Source organism: Ambystoma mexicanum, chromosome 2q (genome assembly GCF_040938575.1).
Source record: "Ambystoma mexicanum isolate Mex_15411 chromosome 2q, UKY_AmexF1_1, whole genome shotgun sequence".
Classification (NCBI taxonomy): domain Eukaryota; kingdom Metazoa; phylum Chordata; class Amphibia; order Caudata; family Ambystomatidae; genus Ambystoma; species Ambystoma mexicanum.
Window position 1 is genome coordinate 536,940,641 of NC_090924.1, and position 22,930 is coordinate 536,963,570.

Sequence of the window (22,930 nt, forward strand, 5' to 3'; positions counted from 1 at the left end):
CATTGTAGCATTGACATCAGCCCGCAAGGTAAGTGAGTTGCAGGCGCTTTCGAGCGGTCTTCCTCACACCATCTTTTATAAGGACAAAGTAGTTCTTAGGGTTAAACCTTCTTTTTTGCCAAAGATTGTTTCGGATTTTCATCTGTCACAGAAAATAACTTTACCTACGTTTTACCCTCCTCCTCATGCAAGCAAGGAAGAGGAGCGACTTCATAGACTAGATCCCGGGAGAGCTCTTAGTTTTTACATCTCAAGATTTGCAAAAATTCGTCAGTGTGATAAACTTTTCGTGGGATACACTGGACGTAAACTGGGCCTTCCGGTAACTAAACAAACATTATCCAGATGGATAATTTTAGCCATAACAGAATGTTACATATTGGCGGGAAAAGAACCACCTGATGGACTAAGAGCTCATTCGACGAGGGTCATGGTAACTTCAACAGCACTAAAAAGGGGTGTCCCTGTGCAAGTTATTTGTGCAGCAGCCACATGGTCATCTATGCACACCTTTATAAAACATTAAGCATTGGACTCGTCTTCTCAAGGAGGTCTATTTGCGAAATCTGTACTACATTCTGTACACGATTAGAAAAAGATACTGTACTCCCACCTCCAATACAAAACTGCTTTGGGAGTCGATCTAAGATGAGGAATACATGGGAGGACACAATCCATTCGAAGAACAAGTTACTTACCAACTGTAACGTTCTTTCGATTGGATGTTCCTCCCACGTATTCCTCATCGACCCTCCCATCCTAGCCCCACAGTACAGTTTACGTGAATTAAACTCAACTCTTTTAGGGCTTGGGTCAAAAGAGGCATGTCATTGACTATCAAAATCCATGGACGATAATATACGAAAAAACAGAATGAAGCCAACGGGGCGCGCTTGAGGCTCTTATACGGGGGGTGACGTCGGTGCTCGACGGATGCCGCCGAGGGACATCGATGCCGCGGCCTCGAGTGGAGCGCCCCCTGCTGGAGAGAGGGAGAAAAAATTCTGAGGCGAAACCTAAAGGTAAGGATATATGGCGAAACCTAAAGGTAAGGATATATCTAAAATGAGGAATACGTGAGGGGAACATCCAATCGAAAGAAAGTTACAGTTGGTAAGTAACTTGTTCATCTATCTCCATGGCCTGACATCCCTTCCGGATCTGACGATCGAGAGCTGAACAAGACGGATCCACTACGCCGCCTGACGAAAAGTTTCCAAACAGCAAAGCTGGATGATGGATATCTATCAAGATGAGGAATCTGCGGGAGAAGAATCCACAGAGATCATTATGGTGAGTAATTTATCCTATTGTATACGAACAAATTGTTGATTACGTTTTCGAATTGCAGTATTGCCTGTTGTGATTAGAAAGCCAGTATTTTGGAGGCATTTAACAACCATAGGGGACTGTCCTTTACCTAATCTCACATTAGAGGACCTAAATGCAATATTGGCCTAATTCTCTTGACGATCTAGGTCAGGCTGAAAGTTGCTAGTCTTTAAATTGTTCTACATTGGGAGTGTTTCTTTCTTTTGTTAGATTAAGTATTTCTCCATGATCCTTTGTACGACACCATTCTCTTGATTCCCATGAGGAACTGGACATTGACGTCCTCGGTCTTACTGAGACATGGTTCACGGCCAGCTCTGTCACCAGCTTTGACACACTCCTACCTGATGGCTACAAGATCCTCTCCCTGCCAAGACCCAACCGTGCAGGTGGACGGGGGGGTAGCCCTTATCTTCCCGGAGTGGATTCCTGCCACTGTCACTCCTACGCAGACCTACTCCTCTTTTGAATGTCTTGTCTGCCGACTCTCTCTCTCTCTCTCTCTCTCCTAGCCATTCCCTTACCGTGGCTACTATCTATCGGCCACCTGGTCAACATTCCTCCTTCCTCTCTGAGTGGGCTGACCTCTCCTCCTCACTCCTGTCCTCTACCACTCAACTCCTCTTTCTTGGTGACTTCAACATCCACCTGGATGCCTCCTGTCCCCCCACTGGACTCTTTCGTGACCTCTGCGACTCTCTCTCTCTCTCTATTCTCCCATCTGGGCCTACTCATTCTGCAGGGCACACTCTTGATGCTCTGATCTCTTCTGACCTTCCCCTCTCTGTCCCTCTCTCCACTCCTCTCTCCTGGAGTGATCACTTTCTCCTATCCTCCCACCTCACCCTCCCTACCCCACAGGCAAAGCCACCCTCATCATTGCCACCCACCTTCTCGGTCATTCGACCCATGAAGCGCGTGTCAGTTGCGGCTTTCGCTGCCACCTTCTCGCCCCCCCTCCCCCTTCGGCTGACTCCCACCCTGACACAGCCCTCTCCTTGCTCCACTCTGCTATATCTGATACTCTTGATATCCTTGCCCCTGTCATGAAAATCCGCCTGAAGCCCAAAGCCAAATGTAACTCCTGGTATGATTCGGATCTCGTCACCCTAAAACGCAAGTGCAGGGTGGCAGAGAGGAAGTGGCGTGCTTCATGTTCATCCTCTGACAAACTGGCCTGCCGCCTGCTCCAAAGGCAATACCGTCTCTCTGTTCTCACCAAGAAGAGAGCCCTTATCCAAGCCCGCATCTCTGCGGCATCTAACAACTCGGCTGAGCTCTTTAAAATCTGCAAGGAGCTTGCCAACCCTGCTGCAGTCTCTACCTCTCCTGTCCCCTCCCAGGCCCTCTGCACTGGCCTCCCACTTCATCTCTAAAACTCAGGACATCCTGTCCTCACTCTCCTCCTATCACCTCCCCCCCTCTCTTCCCTGCTCCTCCTCTGGCCCTTCTGCAGCCACCTCTCCTCCCTCCTTCTCTGCCTTTCCCCTTTTTTCTGCTGACGAGGTTTCCAGACAAGTCCGATCTATGAAAGTCTCATCTAAACAGATTCACCCCTGTTCCTCCAAAACTATCAAGGACCACATCGACTCCCTGGCTCCTGCCCTGGCTGACTTTTGCAACCACTCCTTCGCCTCTGGAGTCTTCCCATCCCCCCTCAAGCACTCCCTTGTGCACCCTCTCCTTAAGAAACCCTCTGCCGACCCCTCCTGTCCGGCTAACTATCGCCCAATCTCCATCACTCCCTTCCTGGGCAAGCTCCTGGAGAAACTGGCCATCTCCCAGCTTAACCTCCATGCTGAAGCTGTTGACAGTCCCCATGACCATCAATCTGGCTTCGGAGCGGCCAGAAGCACGGAAACTGCTCTCCTGAACATCCGTGAGGATCTGCTCTTAAACCTCGATTCCAACACTCCGTGTGTTCTCATTCTGCTCGATCTCTCTTCTGCCTTTGACACTGTCAACCATGCCATCCTGCTCAACCGTCTCCGTGATAACCTGGGTATCACTGGTCAGGCTCTGGCGTGGCTGACCTCTTTCCTTTCCAATCGACCCTCCCAGGTCCAACTTGGGTCCTTCCTCTCTGACATCTTTTTCTCCACCTGTGGCGTTCCCCAGGGATCTAATCTCTCTCCCTGGCTTTTCAACCAGTATCTGGCGCTCCTTGCACACCGCATCGCCGCCCTCTACCCCAACTTTCAGTGCTATGCGGATGATACCCAGCTCATTTTCAGGCTACCCTCGGCCTCCTCCTCTCCCTCCCTCATCTCTGACTGTCTGTCTGCTATCCAGGATTGGTGTGCTGCCAATGACCTCTGCCTTAATGCTAGTAAGACTGAGATCCTACTCATCGGCACACCCACTCCCTCCTTCCCTGCAGCTCTCTGGCCGGCCTCTCTTGGCCCTCTTCCTGCAAGGCAAAAAACCTCAGGGTCATCTTCGACTCCACACTCTCCTTCTCTCCTCATATATCTGACATCTCTAAGAAGTCACATTACCAGCTGCACCTTCTCAGAGGTATTCTTCCCTTCCTCTCCTTCCCCCAGAAGCTCACTGTCTCCCGAGCCCTGGTTCTCTCGAAGCTGGACTACTGTAACAGCCTCTATCTTAATCTGCCTGCCTCCACTCTCCGCCCTCTTCAACTCATCCAGAACAGAACTGCGAGACTTGTCCTTGGCCTCAAGCCCAGGGACCGTATCTCTCCAGGACTGAAATCTCTACACTGGCTCCCAGTGGCTGCGAGGATTAAGTTCAAAACCCTCTGCATTGTCCACAAGGCCTTCTGGGGCCTGGGGCCTAAATACCTTCAACTCTCTCTTCCTAAATATCTTCCTTCCCGAGCCCTACGCTCATCCTTCTCCAACTCCCTCAGGGTCAGCCGCTTCTCGAAGCAACGAGCTGGGGGTAGATCTCTCTCCGCGGCAGGTGCCTCCTTCTGGAACAGCCTTCCTGCCTCCCTGAAACTTGAGGAGAACCATCTCCGGTTCCGGAATCACCTCAAAACCTTCCTCTTCGCTTCTGCTTTCTCTCTCCCTCTCCCCTGCTAAATTCTTCACCAAAACTGCACTGATCCTGCAACTGGGCCACTCTCACCGACCTCGGTCCTGGACCCAGTCACTCTTCACTTGCACTGCCTCCCTGGCAACCCCTGCACTGCGGGACTGTCTCTGTATCACTACAGCCCCCCCACCCCCTCCCCAGCACTTGTCTGCACTTACCTTGCACTTGCCACCAGCTGGCCCTATTTATTTATTATTTTATTTCTATTCTACTATTTGTATTGCACTCCCCCCTCCCCCTTGCATTTTTCCCTTCCCCCTACCCCTGCACTTGCGCGGTCTGAATGACACCTGGCCTAGTAGGATCGTTGTCTGTCTTCCCTTTGTACCCCCTCCCTGCCTCGTCGCGCCTTGAAACACTTGTGTATAGGCGCATTACAAATGCCATATCATATCATATCATATGGTCAGTGACTAGGGAAGAATGAGTGGAATGTAGGTCGAAGTGCTCAGATGGATCCCTGTTTATACAGAGGATGTCGTGTCTGGTGCCATTGACTTGCAGGGGGCACTTTGTCCCCAGCATTTGTTTTGCTTCTTAGGTGGCGCTTTAGTACCACCATTTTAGCTTGTGATTTGCCCTTTAGCCATAATTAGGAGACAAGGATATTCCTAGGCAATAAACCCCCAGCAGGGGGAGCATTATCAGTCAGGTAATGCTCCGGGGCATCAGGGCCTCGACGCTAGCCACGGGGCATTATTTGACCGGTAATGCCCCACCCTCCTGCTCCTGGTTTATTGCTATTAGCAACCCGGCATATATGATGTATGTTTATTTATATAGCACCTATACCCTGTTTCAAAGCACGTCAATGCAAGGGCGGGAACAAGGGAAAATACAATTACATTCTTACAGGCCATGAACAATAAGGATGTGAAATTAACTATCGTACTTGGCCTGACGACATTTCAGATAGTGTAAGAGCTAAGACATAGATGAGGAAGGGAGGGGGAGAGTGGGAAGGAAATGGGAACAGACAGGCAACTACCGTACTAGGCCTGACGACATTTCTGGTAGAGCCGGAGAAAAACAAAAGGAGAGGGGTGCAGAAAGGGAGGGGTGGACCAAAACAAGCGACTATCGTACTAGACGTGACGACATTTCAGATAGTGCTGGAGGGGGATGGTGAGGGGAAAAACGAGTATGGGGGTTGGAGACGGACGAGGTTGCGATCATACTAGGTCCAGGGACAATTCTGATAGAGTAAGTGCATAGAAGAAAGTAAGGGGAGGAGATGGTGAAAAGGGAGAGGAGGGAGAGTAAGCAGTCAAAAACAGTGGAGAAGCAAGAGGGAGAGCGAATACGATTGCAGAAGTCAATAGTAACACATAATGTTGCAAGCCAGGATACAAGATGAAGATGGGAACCACTTGATTCAGGGCCACCATGAGTACAAGATGCAAGTCCAGCATGAGCGTTTAGAAAGGGTGACGCACCATGAATCATTGAAGTACATAAAAGTCAAATCCAGCATTGGCCACAAGATGGTAATGGTGAAACCAAACCAGAATGTATCAGGACAGACTCCTGCAGAAGTAGGCTGGGGGGAATGGTGGGGGGGAGGGTGAGCGGGGTAGAAGAATATAATACCTGGAAGCTAATCATTTTTTTCTTCATATTGAGAAACGGCAAATGCGCAGTTTCTCAGCTTGAAAAACCCTACAATCCAAGATGGTCGCCATGGAAGAGTTAGAAGGGAGCTACATAGTCCCTTCTCCCTTGTGTCCATTGCTGCGACAGGGATGCGCCAGCGAGGGACAAGGGAGCGTCAGGTAAGAGGTTGGTGGGGGAGGGCTGTTAGGCAGTACATAAGCTTCACTCTTAGTATAATGAGAATGTGGTAGCATGGACAGAGCAGCCATGCTTACCTTTAGAGGGAGAGAGGGTTGTAGCTTAGTACAAAGAAACACTGTAACATACATATGGTCCAAAGAAACACTGAAACACTTTGTATTGTAAACCTAAAAGGTTTATTTAAATACAAGTAGGCCAAGATGAATCTTGGGTAAATGAGTACTATCACATTATATATAAACACAATTCTAAAATCCAACTCAATACTTAAGGGATACAACCCAAAGTATTTGCTTATAAAGAATAGCAGTCAGCAGTTCAAGGTTAGGTAAACCTTCAACACATTCAGAATACAATCAGCTATTCTTGGGGAGTAAAATCAGGTTACATATACTTCTCCAGCATGAGGTCTGTCATGGATTCACATGCTCATGAATATTCCCCCGGCGTCCGGCAGGGAATCATTGGTAAAAGAAAAAGATTTCACTTAAAAACTGTATTTCACCTCTAAACCAATCACTGTCCTCTGGGTCATACTGCCCACAGCCAATGACAGTCCTCTCCCTAAGTCCCACCTCTGGCAGCCATCTTCAGATTTTAACACGCTTCAGTGTTCGGTGTCCTAGAGTTGCTCCATGGGCTATTTGTAAGTTTTTTGTTTTTCAACGGAAAAAAAATAATTTTTGTTTCAAAGAGCCTGTGTGCTCTTTTCTTCATCTGCCGACAGAAGGGATCCGTTGGGCGCCCCTCATGGGCAAACATCATCGAAAATTCCCCTCTGACCATGACTTAGGAGGGGAAGGTACCTCTTCAGGTCCTGCACCAAATGCGGGCTACGAAATGTGTTTGTGGAGGACAAGCACCTACAATGCCTCTGCTGCCTACATCCGGACCATAAGGGGGTAGAGTGCGACATATGCCTAGATTTCTCCAAGACAACGAAAGACGGGGTCAGTAGGCTAACGGCATGGCTGAACACGGGCAAGGCATCTGACCCGTGCTCCGAGCAGGGTCATGCCTTGTGGAGGAGCTGTCTTTTAAGTCCTTTGAGGGTGCCTCATCCGTGGGGGGGGTAAGATCTGCATGTCCGAGTCCACCACGTTCACCGCAGAAGCGGGTCCCGAAGTGGATGGGACACAATCAGCATTACCTTCCGCCTCCATTGCCAGCCTTCCATCAAGCTCCTCTTCGAAGAGGAAATAATCATCTACCCCATCTAAGCTACGGGAGAAATCCGAAAAGCTGAGGACGGAGGAGAAGGCTGCACAGCCCAAGCAGGCTTAAACGGCACAGGCGAAAACCTCATTGGTGACCCCACCATTTGCTACTACCACCACGTCAGCTACGGGTGCTGATCTTACGAGGGTGGCTCCCTCGGCCCAGAAAGTGTCCCTGCCCCCACGGCGTGACACCGCTGCCAAGACTTTGGCAAAGTCTGCAGGCACGCCAGAAGGCCCCAGTTCAAAACCCTCAGGGAGTAAAAAAGGAGGGGGGCAAGGATGCCCCAAAACAGCCCTCCCAGGTCATCGCACAAGCTATGGAGGTCTCGTCCATGGACGACGAAGATCAGGTATCCATGCATATGGTCCACAAGGACGATGATGGCGACCGCAGCGCCTAGCTTTCCTGTTTTTGCCTTCCCATCAATTTTGCTTTCCTGTTTTGCCTCCTCAGACATTTCCCTGGATATTCTGTCGACTCTCCACACCTTTGCGTCAGAGATCCAGATGAGAATGCCTACAGCGCCGATACCTGTGGTCCCCAATTGGCCTCCGTCCAAGAAGAGGAAGCATCATCTGACGTCCCCATATCAACCTCCTCCACCACGTTGGGCCCCAACTCCCCCAGCAGACACGCAAACAGATATGGCCACGATGACGGATGACTAGGACATTGTCGCAGCAGACTGTAAGTCACCACATTTGGTTGCCACACATAGGGTTTCCCCGCCAGATCAGATAGGTTCGTTCCACTCCATGATTGCCAGGGCTCCCAGCTATTCCAGCTGGCGCCCGAGGAGACCAAGAAGGAGGGCTTTGTCTATCGAACGCGAGAGGCCAAGAGGAAGACTATCATGGCGGTGCCCTTTCTGGACGATGTTTGGGAAGATGGCCTTGCCCTCCTGAAGAACTCTTGCACAGCTCCAGCCAAGCAGGATAGGCTGGAAAAGAAGTCTAGGTTACCTGACTCTGTACCCAAGTGCCTGATGTCGCAACCATCACTGCACCCGGTGGTATCCGCGGCCACGAGGAACGCTAACCTGTCCTTGTCTTCGGTCCCTCCATACAGCGAGGGGGGAAAAGGATGGACGCCATGGGGAAGAAGGCGATTTACACTGCAGCGCCCACGATCAAGGTGGCCAACACACTGGTGATCCGGGCCAGGTACCACAGAGTTGTGGTACAAGCTAGGACCGATCCTGGAGTTCCTCCCCGAAGATTAGATGGTAGCACTCACTCTCTTGCAGGACGGGGAAGTGACATCAGATCACGCCATCACAGTGGCATTGGACGTCGCCAACACAGGGTTCTGGCAAAAGGGAAACGGTGTCTGCCTTCGTCGGCAGGGATGGATGAAAGCCACTCATTTCCGTTGGGAGGTCCAAGCGAAGGTGCTGGACATGCCCTTCGATGGTGAAGATCTGTTTGGGAAGGCCGTCGATGAGTCCCTCCTGGCCATCAAGATGGAGACTGCCTTTTCCCTCTGCACTCTCCAGCAGCACAACTCGTCTTTTTGCTCCTTCAGGGGAAAGTTGAGCAGGTCTTTAAAAGGATTCTCCACGTTGTAAAGACAGCCTTCTTGATCCTCAACGCAAGAAGCCTACAGAGGCCGCTTCCAGGCCTACTGTAGCGGAGGACAGCATCGCCACGCGCAGGTCCAGATGCCAGCGCCCAAGCAAGCCTGATCCGGCCAGGACGTGGGCCCCCCCACCCTCTCACGCGGTTCGTCAGCGAGTGGAGGACGCTCTCTCCCAAGGACATCACTTTAAAATTTCAATGCCAGTGTCTGCGGATCCCTCCGGTTCCCCATCAGGAGCAGCACATTTCTCGGATTCTGGAAGTGGTACACGCCATGCTACAAAAAGGGAAGATGGAGCTAGTTCCCCAGTAGCTCCAGGGCTTCGGAATCTATTCCAGATATTTTATAGTCAGAAAGAAGACATGGGGCTTGAGACCCATCCTGGACCTACGACATCTGAACAAATAATTAAAAAATTCAGTATAGTCACGTTGCAACTCGTGCTTGGCCAATTGGAAAAAAAAAAAGACTTCTTGACGACGTTGGACCTGGAGGACGCCTATTTCCATGTCCCCATTCACAAGAAACATCGGAAATGTCTAGGTTTTGTGGTGCAGGGCCAGCACTACCAGTTCAGGGCCCTACCATTCGGCTTGAAGTCGACCCCAAGAGTATTCATGAAATGCCTGGCACCAGTGGTGGCCCATCTGCATCTACAGGGCATACGCATATACCTGTACCTGGATGACTATCTGAAGTCCTGCTTAACGCCATTGCAGAACTCGATGTTCCTAGGCACGAGAGTCAATCCAGTGTCTTGCCTGGCGTCGCCCTCAGAAGAGGCAAGCAGCCATTCAAGGAAAGGTGCAACGGCTGTCATCAACGAAGACGGCCACGGTGCAGGCCATCAAGTCGTTACTGGGCATGATGTCCTGCATCTACCTTGTTAGTCTCTGCAGGTTGCAGATGCGACCCCTACAGGAATTCCTGGACGCCTGTTGGATACAGGTGTCCGGAAGCTTCACGGACAAGATAAATTCCGATGGGCGATAGTGGTGGGGCGTCCGCTCCCACATCGCCCAAGGCACAGGATTTCAACCCCGCTCCCCCCCATACCAGGAGACGGTCACCACGGATGCCTCCCTGGAAGGTTGGGGAGTTCACACAGGATGTCTGCACACCAGAGGCCTGTGGCTGCCTGAGGAGAAAGATCTGCATAACATCCTGGAGCTATGGGCAGTGTTCCTGGGCCCTCAAGTCATTCCTACTATCTCTGAAAAGCAGGGTGGTGAGGATCTTCACGGACACCACCACAATGTTCTACATCGGGATGCAGGGGGGTGCTCGATCCCTGGCGCTCTCCAAGGGACTGCAGGACTTATTGCACTGGACCGTCAGACAGGGAGTGTTCCTCTTCACCTGGTAGGAGTCATGAACGCCATTGCAGACTCTCTCAGCAGGAAACTGCGCCCCTGCCACAAGTGGAAGCTTCATCAGGATCAGGAGGACCACCTGTTAGTTAAATGGGGCAGACCCCAGATCGATCTGTTTGCGACGGCGGCAAACTCCAAATACCAGACGTTTGCCAGCCGATTCCACCAGTCGAGGAGCCTGGGGGACGCGTTCTCCTTCCTGTGGGTAGGGCTGTTTTTGTAAGCGTTTCCTCCATTCCCTCTCCTCCATTCCCTCTCCTGCTACGAGTCATCAACACACTCCGACTGTGTCCATGCAGGATGATACTCATCGCCCCGGCATGGCCAAGGCAGGTTTGGTATCCGGACCTTCTCAGCCTGTCAGCGTCGCCTCCCGTCAAGTTGCCGATGATTCCGGACCTTCTCACCAGAGAGGAAGGTGCGATCCTTCATCACGACCCAGGATCGCCGAAACTGAAGGCTTGGCTCCTGCAGCCTTAGAGTTTGTAGTTTGAGTTGCCACCGGACTGCAGGAAGGTCCTCGCCAAGGTCAGGGCGTTGTGGACCTTAAAGTGGTATGGCCATAAGCGGAAGCGTTGTGCTTTGTGCTGTGTGGTGCTGGTCGCTCAAGATTACCTCTCTGAGGGTCACAGTTCCACAGATCGTCCAATACCTGCTATCCTTGGCAAAGGCTGGTCTGGCGCAAGCCTCATCAAGGTGCATCTGGCAGTTATCTCCTGCTACACCAGTTCCCTAGGAAGATCCTTGCTTTGGTCCCACAGACTCGTCGAGGAGTTTTTCAAAGGACTTTGCCGATTTTTCCTGCTGGTGAAGGTTCCTGCCCCGGCGTCGGAGCTCAGCGTGGTTCTGATGAGGCTCATGGGGGGCCCACTTCGAGCCTATGCATCAGGCCCACTCAAGTTTCCCTCATGAAATTACTGCTTTCCTTGTAGCCATCACCTCTCCCGGATGTGTAGGTGAGATCCAGGCCCTATCCTGTAAGCCACTGTACCCGACTTTCCACGAAACAAGGTTGGTACTGCATACGCACCCCTCTTTCATGCCGAAGGTTGTCGCAATTCCACCTCAACGAGCCTTTAGTGTACCCTGTTTTCTTCCCGAAACCTTTGTTGCCGGCGGAAAGGGCCTTGCGATCAATGGATGGTGCTCGTGCCCTGAAGTTCTACGTGACACACACAAAGAGCTTTCCGGAAGACTTCACAGCTGTCTGTGAACTGCTACGCAACCTGTTCGCCTGAGGTGAGTCTGTTCCAGCGGTAAGTGTTGATTACTTCTGTTGAGCCTTGCCACCCATGGTTGTGTAATGTGTACTGCTGTGTATTAGTTAATCATGAGCATGTGAATCCATACCAGACCCCATTCTGCCAAAGGAACAAGTTACTTACCTGTAACTATTGTTCTCCAGCATGGGCCTGGCATGGATTCACATGCAAACCCTCCCTCCGGCCCCCATGCGGCTCTTCTTGGTCCTACTGCCACTTTACTTGCTTACCAAATCTGAAGATGGCTGCCAGAGGCGGGGCTTAGGGAGAGGACTGTCATTGGTTGAGGGCAGATGGATCCAGAGGACAGTGATTGGTTTAGAGGAGAAATGCAGTTTTTAAGTGAAAGTGAAACTGGTTTTTCTTTTACCAAGGTTTCCCAGCTTGAAGACAGGGAATATTCATGAGCATGTGAATCCATGCCAGACCCATGCTGGAGAACAATAGTTAAAGGTAAGTAACTTGTTTCATTTTGAATACAGTCAGTAATTCAAGGGTAGTAGACCCGGTCGGTTATGTGGTGACACTCAGTAAAGAAATCACTTGGTAAACCTACCCTGTTACAAGTGTATTCCTCGCAACATTACTTTTAAGAATTCAGTTCAGAGTTAGTAAATCAACTCCTATACTTTCTGGAGGGGTCTTAAGCTACTCAATGATAAGTATTAACATTCCATATGTGCTAAGCAATTCAAGGAAAGTAAAACACAATTACACTTTAAGACCCAAGGTAGTTGAAGGTAAGTAATGGACCCTATGACTATTCTGAAAATGCTCTAGGCATTTTCAAGGGAGGCACAACTCGGGGTTACAAGTTTAGACGTGCAGCAGCTAATCAAGGGGAGTAAGACCTATATACTTTTTAAAGGAGCCACCACCAACTTAAAGGTATGTATACACCTAAAACTGTTTTAGAATCTGTATTAAGCAGACCAGAGAAGGCAAAACCCAATGTTAAACTTCAAGAATGACATAATGTTATTCAAGGTAGGTAAAACCCAATGTTGTAACAAACTATTACAGTTGCTTTTCAGATCAGTTGAACACAGCTTGAGGTCAGCAATAACTCTTTTAGGATGGCACAAGGCAGACCAAGGCAAGTAAAACCCACAGTACACTTATTAAGCTATTCAAGGTAGGCAAGACCTAATGGAGACGTATTCTAGACAGGCTATACAGCAAGTCAGGGGAAGCAAGACCCATTTGTTAAACGTAGACGCTTATATTCTGAAAGAAATAGTTAGGTGAAGCCCAACAGCATTACTTTTGGAAAGTGGGTGGGAGGACCAATTCACAAGTAACATAACCTTATTTCTGATGTTTGTTAATCTGCTTAGAATCACATGCTGTGCATAGGTCCGACATCCAGTGGTCACTGCGGAGTATTGCATTTTGTTTTTCGTAGTCGAAAAGGGGACGTCGACAAGGCGTGTCTGTAACACTATCCCTATAGTGACGTGTGTTGTACCCACAATCCCTCACGCGTCGAGGTCCCTCAGATTGTTTTTTTCTGCCCAGCTACTGGTCGCCTTTACGCGGAGCTCCTCGAGAGACATTGCAGATTTCATCTCCTCGACCTTTGGTCGTTTTCCTATATTAATATAGAACATATCGATCCCCCCCCTCGACGCTGTTGTGAAGCTGTCTCCGCCGAGCAAGATCTTCGACGGAGGGGACGAGCGGAGGAGATCCTTCGGCGTTGCCGAACACGTGGCCTGGCCTCGCAGGCCAAATACAGTAGGGATAGTGGGGGTCGTGGGACATCTCTAATTCTTTTGTAAGAATGCCTTTCCTTTTCCCCTTCCTTTCCCTTGGGGTGGTTATCACGTTTTATTGCCTCGGCTATCTAGAGGACACCCTTTAGGTTTTGCCCGCTTTGCAAGGGCAAGTTTACTTGGAAGGACAAGCATTCACGGTGTAACCGCTGCTTGCCCCTCGATCACAAGGAGGAAGGTTGTACGGCTTGTCGGCTTCTTAAGCCGAAGACTCTAAAAGACCGTAGGGTCAAAAGGTGGGCGGCCTACGCTATGTCGAAGGCCGACGCTCCACCCACCGTCGCTACCTCCGACAGTGACGAGGAACGTGATACCACGACCTCCGCTACGGAAGTCGTAAACCCCCCCTAGAGAGCGCACACGCGCTTCGTCGTCTGTCCCCGGCCCCGACGGGCTCGGCTCACGCCCTGCTTATGGGGATGAACACCCCGGCGACACTGACGCACACAAGACCACACATAAGCACACAACCCATGGCTCTTCTTTGCCGAAGGCAAAGAGGGCATCGGCGCCCAAGGAGACGCAGGTTTCACCGGCGGCCTCCTCGGACCGTTCGGGTTCGAAGCCCCTCTCGCAACCGCAGCCGCGACCAGCAACTGGGCTTTCGGCAAATAAGGGCGCCGCCCCCAAATCATCGGCCGGAGCGCATCAGCAGAAAGCACATGCTGCCGTAGAGCGTTCGACACCCATAACGTCGAAACCACAGCTCTCCGCTGACAAACGAGTCGCTGAGAGCTTGGCGAGGATCGTGGTAGCCGACGCCCACAAGCGTACGCCGAAAGACACGTCGAGCGCTACGCAAAGGTCGAAAGACACGCCGAAAACACAGGGACGATCTCCTTCAGTCGAAGGGATTCCCAGCACACCTGAAGGCTTTTCGGAGGGCGACGGGACACTTTCCTCAACGTTATGGGAGAGGTCGAGCCGTTTTCAGCTACAAGACACCAATTTTCCCCCGCTAGACCGCTCAGGGGTACCCCATGAAACCATGGAAAGGCTCCATCTCTGCATGGAAAGAATGGAGAGGTTTATGAACGCCCAAAACCCTCCAAAGAGAATAAGAGAAGGGCCTCAGGAGGACCCCAGGGCCAAAATTCCAAGATTAGGCAATCCCCACCAGGACACAGCCCCAGACTTCCACAGTGTGTATGACCTCACTGGGGAAGAACATTATTTTGAAGAAGAGGATGATTTTATGGACGAGGAAGACGGACGGAACCAGGAGGAAGTAGGAGAAGACTTGGTAGGAGAAGACTTCGGAGAAAATCCAGAAGAAGGACCTTCTCACCCCTGGCAATCACCATCAATATATTCTGACACTGATGTCCTGAACCTAAATCATCCTGACATTTCACCTGTTGGAAACACGTCTCCCATTGACGATCAACCCACATTTAATGCCCTGTTGCGCAGAGCAGCAGCACACTTCGAACTGGACACTGGGGAGCTCTCCCCTGAATTAGACTTTGTAGAAAGGGTAATTAAGGAGAAACCCCCGGTCAGTCAGACAATTCCCCTCCTCGCTTCAGTGAGGAGAAGAATCATCCCTTCGCTGTCCACACCCGCACTAATCAGAGGGGTCAATCCTAGAATTGAAAAACTTTTCACTCCTTCACCCTCAGACCCGCTGTACATCAGGGGACATTCTGTTCCGGATTCCCTGGTGGTAACCAACACAAGAAAGAGGGCAGGGGTACCACTTTCCACCAGTGAGGCACCACCTGACAAGGAGGGCAAGCGGTTATATGCCCCTGCAAAAAGAATTACATCCTCGGCCGCCTTTTCGGCAAGAATTGCCAACAATTCTTTGCTCGCTAGCTATGCGGACGCGCAGTGGGCCAAACTGCGCAAGGACGCCGAAGAAGCGCCGGAACCATTACGTACACGCCTGCTTTCAACTATTGGCGAAGGAACCCAGGTCAACCAGAGTATTGTAAAGAGCTCTCTGGATGCGGCAGAAACTGCGGGACGTTCCCTAGTTCAGGGAATAGTCCTAAAACGACACGTATGGCTGCGCAACTCAGGGTTCAAACCGGAGACACAGGCGTCTTTAATAAATAAATCAAAACTCTTGACCAAATCTCTAAGCCCGCTACCAGGCGCGGCTATGGCAATAAACGCTTTTTTCGTGGCCAACGCCAACAACAAAACCAGCAGCAACAGTACCCTGCCACCAATTTCCAGACCAATAGTGGCCAGTACAGCCAAAGAGGACAGCGCCGGGGCAAAGGAAGAGGGCGAGGGTCCACCCCCAGAGGTTTCCAAGCCCCTAACAACACCAAGTGACGCGAAGATTCGCGTCCCCTCCCATGCAACACCGGTCGGGGGCCGGATAACATCCTTTCTTCCAGCATGCGAGGGTATAACGTCAGACCGCTGGGTACTTTCCACCGTAGCCCACGGATACTGCATCGAATTCAACAGTTCCCCAACATACAAACCCCCGAGGGGACGACGCATGTCACCGGAACATCTTACCATCCTTCTACAAGAAGTACAGCAACTGCTGGAAAAAGGAGCCATAGAGGTCGTGCCTCTATCTCAGGTAACGGAAGGTATTTATTCAGTGTACTTCCTTGTACCCAAAAAGGATCTAACCATGCACCCTGTATTAGATCTGCGCCCAGCGAACAAGTTTATCAAACCCCAAAAGTTTCGTATGGTGACCCTACAGGAAGTGATCCCACTGCTATCACAGGGAGATTACATGACAACATTGGACATGAAAGATGCATACTTTCATATTTTAATGTTGCCAGCGCACAGAAAATACCTCCGGTTCATGATAGAGGGCAAACACTACCAGTTCAGAGTGCTACCCTTCGGCATAGCATCAGCACCGAGAGTATTCACGAAGGTACTGGCAGTGGCAGCGGCCCACCTGCGCAGGTTGTCCATCCCAGTTTACCCTTACCTCGACGACTGGCTCATAACAGGGGATTCTTACGAAACATGCTTCTCCAATACCCAAAAGACTGTAGACCTTTTGTTCCAGTTGGGCTTCTCTATCAACGAAAAGAAGTCCAGCCTAGACCCCAGCCAAATCAAACAATTCCTAGGGGCTCTAATTCAAACAAAGGACGGCCTCGTCTTCCCCTCCAAAGAGAGGGTCCAAAACATGTTGTTTCAGATCCCTCAATATGTGCCCGGTCGAGAGGTGCCGGTACGCAAAGCAATGCGCTTGCTAGGCATGATGGCGTCGTGTATTTATTTGGTACCTCACGCGCGCCTGCGCATGCGCCCAATGCAGGAGTGGCTCAACAGCCAGTGGTGTCAGGCCAGCGGACTATGGGACGACCTAGTGGTGGTCTCGCAGGCCTTAGTTCTCTCGCTACGGTGGTGGACAAAAGAAAACCTAGAAAAAGGGAAACCTTTTGCCACACCCGCGGCGGAAGCCACTCTAACCACAGACGCATCCCTTACAGGATGGGGGGCTCACCTATCCCATCAAACTGCTCACGGAGAGTGGACTCCGAACGTAGCATCCAAACACATCAATCTTCTGGAGCTGCTAGCGGTGTTCAAGGCGCTAAAAGCCTTCAAGGAACACCTACAAGGCAAGACAGTGATGGTCCTTACAGACAGCACCACAGCCATGTACTACATCAACAAACAGGGGGGAACCCACGCTCCAGGACTGTCCAAACTGGCCCAAAACATATGGAAGTGGGCTCTCAAACAGAATATGTTCCTTCTGTCACAACATGTACCAGGGGAACTCAATCTGCTGGCAGACAAACTCAGCAGAGACTTCCCCCTGCCCGAAGAGTACGAATGGCGACTGCACGAAGACATCGTCTTCGACGTCTTCACGCAATGGGGGTTCCCAGAAATAGACCTGTTCGCAACCCTGGAGAACTCACAATGCCAAAGTTACGCCTCCAGGTACCCCCAGAACCAAGGGGAACGGTCTGTCGATTCAAGGGTCAGGGAGATTTGTTTACGCTTTTCCCCCTACTCCCCTTCTCAACAAGGTAGTGCACAAGATGCACCAGGAACAAGTAACCATGATACTGGTGGCTCCAATGTGGGCCCGACAGCCATGGTTCGCTCACTTGATGGAGATGTCTCTATCTCCCCCAGTGAAACTCCCCTGCCCGTACAACATGCTGTCACAAGACAAGGGCAGGACTCTGCATCCATGCCCCCAGAACATGAACTTAGCAGCCTGGCTCCTGAGATCATAGAATTTGGACATCTACAGCTCCCACAGAGATGCATGGACATCCTCAGGGAAGCCAGAAAACCTAACACTCGCCACTGCTATTCTAGCAAATGGAAGAGATTTGTCATTTGGTGCAGAGGAAAGAGCATCAACCCAATTGACTGCTCTCCCACACATATTATTCTATACCTGACCCATTTATTAGATTCAGGGCTAGTGTTCAATTCCATTAAAGTCCACCTAGGGGCACTTTCTGCATACACCACTTCCCAACTCAAAGCGTCATGGTGGAAGACCCCTGTTATAAAGGCCTTCATGGAGGGAGTAAAGAGAATACACCCCCCGATAGCTGACCCAGCTCCCGGATGGGACCTTAACGTGGTACTTACCAAACTCATGGGCTCACCATTTGAACCCATGCACAAAGCATCTCTTAAAGACCTCACCCTTAAGACTGCTTTTCTAATAGCTATCACCTCCATCAGGAGAGTAACTGAACTACAGGCTCTTTCTGTTCTAGACCCCTTTGTTACAGTTCACAAAGATAAAGTGGTTCTACGCACTCACCCAAGGTTTGCTCCAAAATTCATCTCAAAATTCCATGTAAACCAGTCTATAGAACTACCAGCGTTCTTTCAAAATCCTTCCAACTTGGGAGAAAGGACTCTGCACACACTAGATGTGCGCAGAGCGGTCATGTTCTACATGGAAAGAACCAGACCACTGAGGAAGGCTAATCAGTTCTTCGTCTCGGTGGCAGCAGGAAGAGAAGGGGATGCAGTTTCAAAGTCCACTATTTCTAGATGGATTGTTCAATGCATCACTCTCTGCTATACTCTTGCTAAGAGAGAACTGCCCTTTAGGCCAAGAGCACATTCTACTCGAGGCACGGGGGCGTCCATAGCATTCATTGCAAATGTTCCCCTTGAGTCCATCTGCAAAGCGGCTACCTGGAGTTCTGTGCACACCTTTACAAAACACTACTGTCTAGATGCACACTCTAGATCTGACTCCCAGGTGGGACAGGCAGTATTAAGACATCTTTTCTCTACTGTTCCTTCTCATAACCCACCGCCAACTCCGGGTACTGCTCGCTAGTCTATGCACAGCATGTGATTCTAAGCAGATTAACAAACAATAGAAGACAATGCATTACTTACCGTAAAAGCATTTCTGATGGTTGTATCTGCTTAGATTCACATGCGCCCACCCTTCCTCCCCGCTTGGATGGAAGGAACATAGACATCTTTCTATATTTCTCTCTTTTCTGTACTCACTCACGTCTAGAAGGCTCCCTCAGGGCAGAAAAATACAAACAGAGGGACCTCGACGCGTGAGGGATTGTGGGTACAACACACGTCACTATAGGGATAGTGTTACAGACACGCCTTGTCGACGTCCCCTTTTCGACTACGAAAAACAAAATGCAATACTCCGCAGTGACCACTGGATGTCGGACCTATGCACAGCATGTGAATCTAAGCAGATACAACCATCAGAAATGCTTTTACGGTAAGTAATGCATTGTCATATACTTTTTCAGAATTTCAAAACACATTCCAAGGATAGTAAGAACTTTTGTAACAGTCATATTTCAGAGGGACAGTTACCAAACCAACTCTTTCACAAGAAAGTAACCTTTTAACATGAGTTATACTTTTCAAGACGGAATCCTTTTCTTATCCAGTCCTTCCCTAGTCTATTGCATGTGTTCTCTGAGGCAGAAGAGGGACCCTTGTGGTCAAAGTGCCTGCTGTAGGCAGGGTGAGATAGGGTTCAGTTTGCAGGGAAATTCAGAGTTCCTGAAGAAATCTATTAAAAACAAGTAAGTAGTACACTTTAGAGTTAGTTAGGGTCCAGGGACTTCAGAGAATACAACTTAGAGGGATTCTAGCAATGGGCCTGGGTGAACTGGAGAAGAGGACTCCCATCACATGAATCACCCCCAGCGTCACTGGAATCACAAAAGGCTTAAGGTAAAGTACTACCCAGGCCAACACAGTACATGAGCGCAGAAGACCAGTTTGCAGCAGGACCTCTTCAGGATCTGCAGCCAAAAACCCGGTAGATGAATTCCTTGTCCTGAAGACAGGACAATGGAAGGGAATTTGCAGCAGAGAACAACTGGGAAGGCTCCAGGCAAGCGTTTCTTCACTGCAGAATGTGGTTCTGTGTTTCTTGGAGCCCTTTTCAGGAGCCAGCAGAAGACTGAATATCGCTGGTCGGATTCTCGTCGCTAATCTGGTTCAGCACTCTGGTGAGGGGCACTTCAAGGATTCAGATCGTCACTGGAGGTCCATGAGGATGCCACCAAGTTTCAGCGCAATTTGGAAGATAGTGCACCGCACAATGGCTCAAGGTCCCAGAGTACTGGGGTGTTGCAGCCCAGCAAGGTCACAGCACGCCATGGGATGGCTGAAATTGCAGGTCTTCGTGAGACCAGCGGATCTCAACAGCCCCTCGGTAGGAGATGTCGCGTTCGGGACCCCAAGGTCGATTGGAAGGAAGGGTTAGAGCAAGCTCCCTGGTCGCTGGAAATCACTAAAGTGTCTTTTCTTCATCTTCCTCTTTGGTTTCAGCTCCAGTCTTTGACTTGTCAGCAGCTTCCAGGTTTGTAGTATTAAACGGGAACTACAGCACAATTTCTGTATTCTCTCCCTGCATTTTACAGCAAGGGGGTGGGGTGTCTGCCTGTCCACTCAGGCCAGCCAGCCCCCCATTGAGACTGTGCTTGTTTCACGCAAGGTGAGAGACAAAGGGCTGTAGAGTTTTGGACTCCTCCCTCGCTTCCTGCCTTCTCAGACACTTTGGTGCCTTGGCAGGGAATACATAGGATTCCCGCTGAATGATAAAACTTCCACTCAAACAGCACACAAGAAATGGCGAAAAAAGGAGCCCATCATTTTGGCAAAATGGTCTTTTTTGCGACTAAAGTCTAAAAGTCATAAAGGAAAACCACTGCCACCAGCCATTCATGTAAGCTCGCAGTTGTAACAAAATGTTACCAGATAAGTAAGAAAGGGGGGGGTACATTGTATCTCCACAGAACTCCACATAAGGTGGGGTGTGCTGGCTCATTTATACAAAATGTAAATGGGATGAATATCCTCTTTACTACTTAGGAACAGTAGTTCACCCAAGTGTATGAAAGGGAAATTAACAGGGGAGCCCAAAGGGGCAACCCAGCCTAAGCCCAAAAGTTGTAGGAAACTATAACTTCAACCATTTATTATGGAGCTACATAAGGTCTCCTATAAAAGAGTAAAAGACTAGGTGACAAGGGAAAAAGATTCCCCTTCACCTAGGGACAAGGTAAAATAGTTAAGCAGTCCAAGCAAAGGTGGTTCTGGGGTGGACACAGGTGAGGAATATTTATCATAAATATGAACATCTTACCTAACAGGGGCGTTAAATATGTGCTAAAGGAGGGTGTGGTTTGGGGGTGAAAGGGCACACTTACCTGGGTCCCGGCGTGCTAATTCGATTTATAGAAAGTCATGCAACAAAGTGCCCACTGGAAGGCACCAGTTAGGCGGTGGGTTCTGGTGCACTGCATCCTCTCCTATACCTATGTTAATCATGCAGTCCATCTCCCTGGCCTTTCTGCTTGGGACTTGGGAGGAGACCTGAGAGGAGACCTGTGTGTCTGGTGGAGTTGTTTAACCAAGTCAACTGTTTACTCTTCTGCAGGTTTTTCCCTCACCAATGGCACTTTTTTGTTTTAATTTCTTTTTTTAAATTACCACTGGTTTACCTGTTTGTTCTGTCTTAAGAAAAAAATGTATAACATACATGAGGTGCAATTGGCACCCTTTATACTGTGATAATTTGGGAGAGGTCACTTCATCTGATGGTAGCACCTCTTGGTTCTGTCAGTGCTGGGTGATTTTCAAGCTCTGTTTGCTATGTGAAATTTCAAGAGACAAATACTTATAGAAAATCGAGGTGCACAGTGCAATGCAAGGTGAGCAACTTTCTTGTGGTAAGCAAGGATATTTGCTTCTTGCTTGTTCACTCTGTCTTATTACTCTGATGAACTTTTGGTTTTGAGTAAAGGAAAATGGGCAGTAAGTTGATGTTTAGTCAAGCCAATGGAAATATTTGTTAGAGAGAGAATTATTGATCTGCAGAATTGCTAACGCATACATAGCATAATTCATTCAAAAATACTAAATGGTGCAATGTTAAAGTCCTCATTAATTGAAAAATGTTCATTATTTTTTCAGGTTGCAAAAAAGTTTGTCGCAGGAAAGAAGTCAATGGCAGCAAGTGGAAACCTGTTGAGCACCCCATTTCTTGAAGATTTATAGGGTTTACACTGTTTAATACTTGAACTGTACTAGTTCTTCAGAAGGAACAGAATATCTCAAATAAAAGATTGTTGTTTATTCAAGACTTAAATCGGTGCATTTTCATTTATTTATGTTTGAAATTTGAGAAAATAAAACTTTTAAATCCTATTCTTGGCCAAAAATATGGCTGTGTCGGTGTATACGTATGTTCAAATACATGTTTTGCTCCAAAATGTTCTTTGCTATGGCTAATTGGAGGCTATTCCTACTTGTGCAATATGTAGTTGGTCTCATTGTTTATAGTGACTTTTCGGTCCATGGCTTCTAGAACAGTGCAATTAATAGCATATAATATATTGTGGTCTTTCATTTTAGTCAAGGATTTTAGAGAAACAATTGCTAGAATTTTCATCATTGACATACCATTCCTGTGTCCCGTCTTTCCTGCATGCTTTTATATTGAGACTGAACCTAAGCCTTTTGCACAGTAAAACTGCTCATTTGAGATTTTTTTCCCCCTCCTCTACAAGGCTATCGCACATGAATGGCAAATGCCATAACGTGCTGGCCCTGTCCTCCAGCAGTTTTCATTCATTTTTCCACATACCTGGGATTGAACTCCTTGCATATCTGCAAGGTAAGATTTTTGTTTTATCCACTGCTCTTTTTGAACAGAAAGGTTATGATCTTCAAACTCAGGAGCTCCCTTCACCCTGTGCCGTGTAAATTTGTAAACTGCTTTTTAGTTTGCTGGTCTTCCAAGCATAAGGACCCAGTTTGAGACCCCCCCATGCCCTGTGTTTGGATGCAGTCCATTCATAGGATCTAGCTCACGCAGTGATACTCCGATAGTCTGCTTGAGGAACGTTTTAGGAGGTGGGAAAGTACATTCAGCCACCGACCATCTTTTCATTTTTTTTATGAGGAAAATAATCAAGTAAGCAAAACTCGTTTAGATTGCATGCTCTTGCAGATTCCTCATCTGATGGATATCCGACCCTGCATCGGCTGCTGGGAATTGTTTTTGTCAGGGGGTGTGGTGCAGCTCAGCGTTGTCTCTCGACCGTGCCACTCCTCA

General features: G+C 49.2%; 1 protein-coding gene across 1 annotated transcript in view; it reads left to right on the forward strand.

The window, feature by feature from the left end:
• Window positions 1-22,020, forward strand: part of UQCRC2 (ubiquinol-cytochrome c reductase core protein 2) — a 666,108-nt gene extending 644,088 nt beyond the window's left edge. The window contains exon 14 of the mRNA XM_069647677.1: window positions 21,787-22,020. Coding sequence (XP_069503778.1) covers window positions 21,787-21,870 — 84 coding nt within the window. The 3' untranslated portion in view covers window positions 21,871-22,020. The remainder of the gene's footprint in view (window positions 1-21,786) is intronic.
• The last annotated feature ends 910 nt before the right edge of the window (window positions 22,021-22,930 follow it).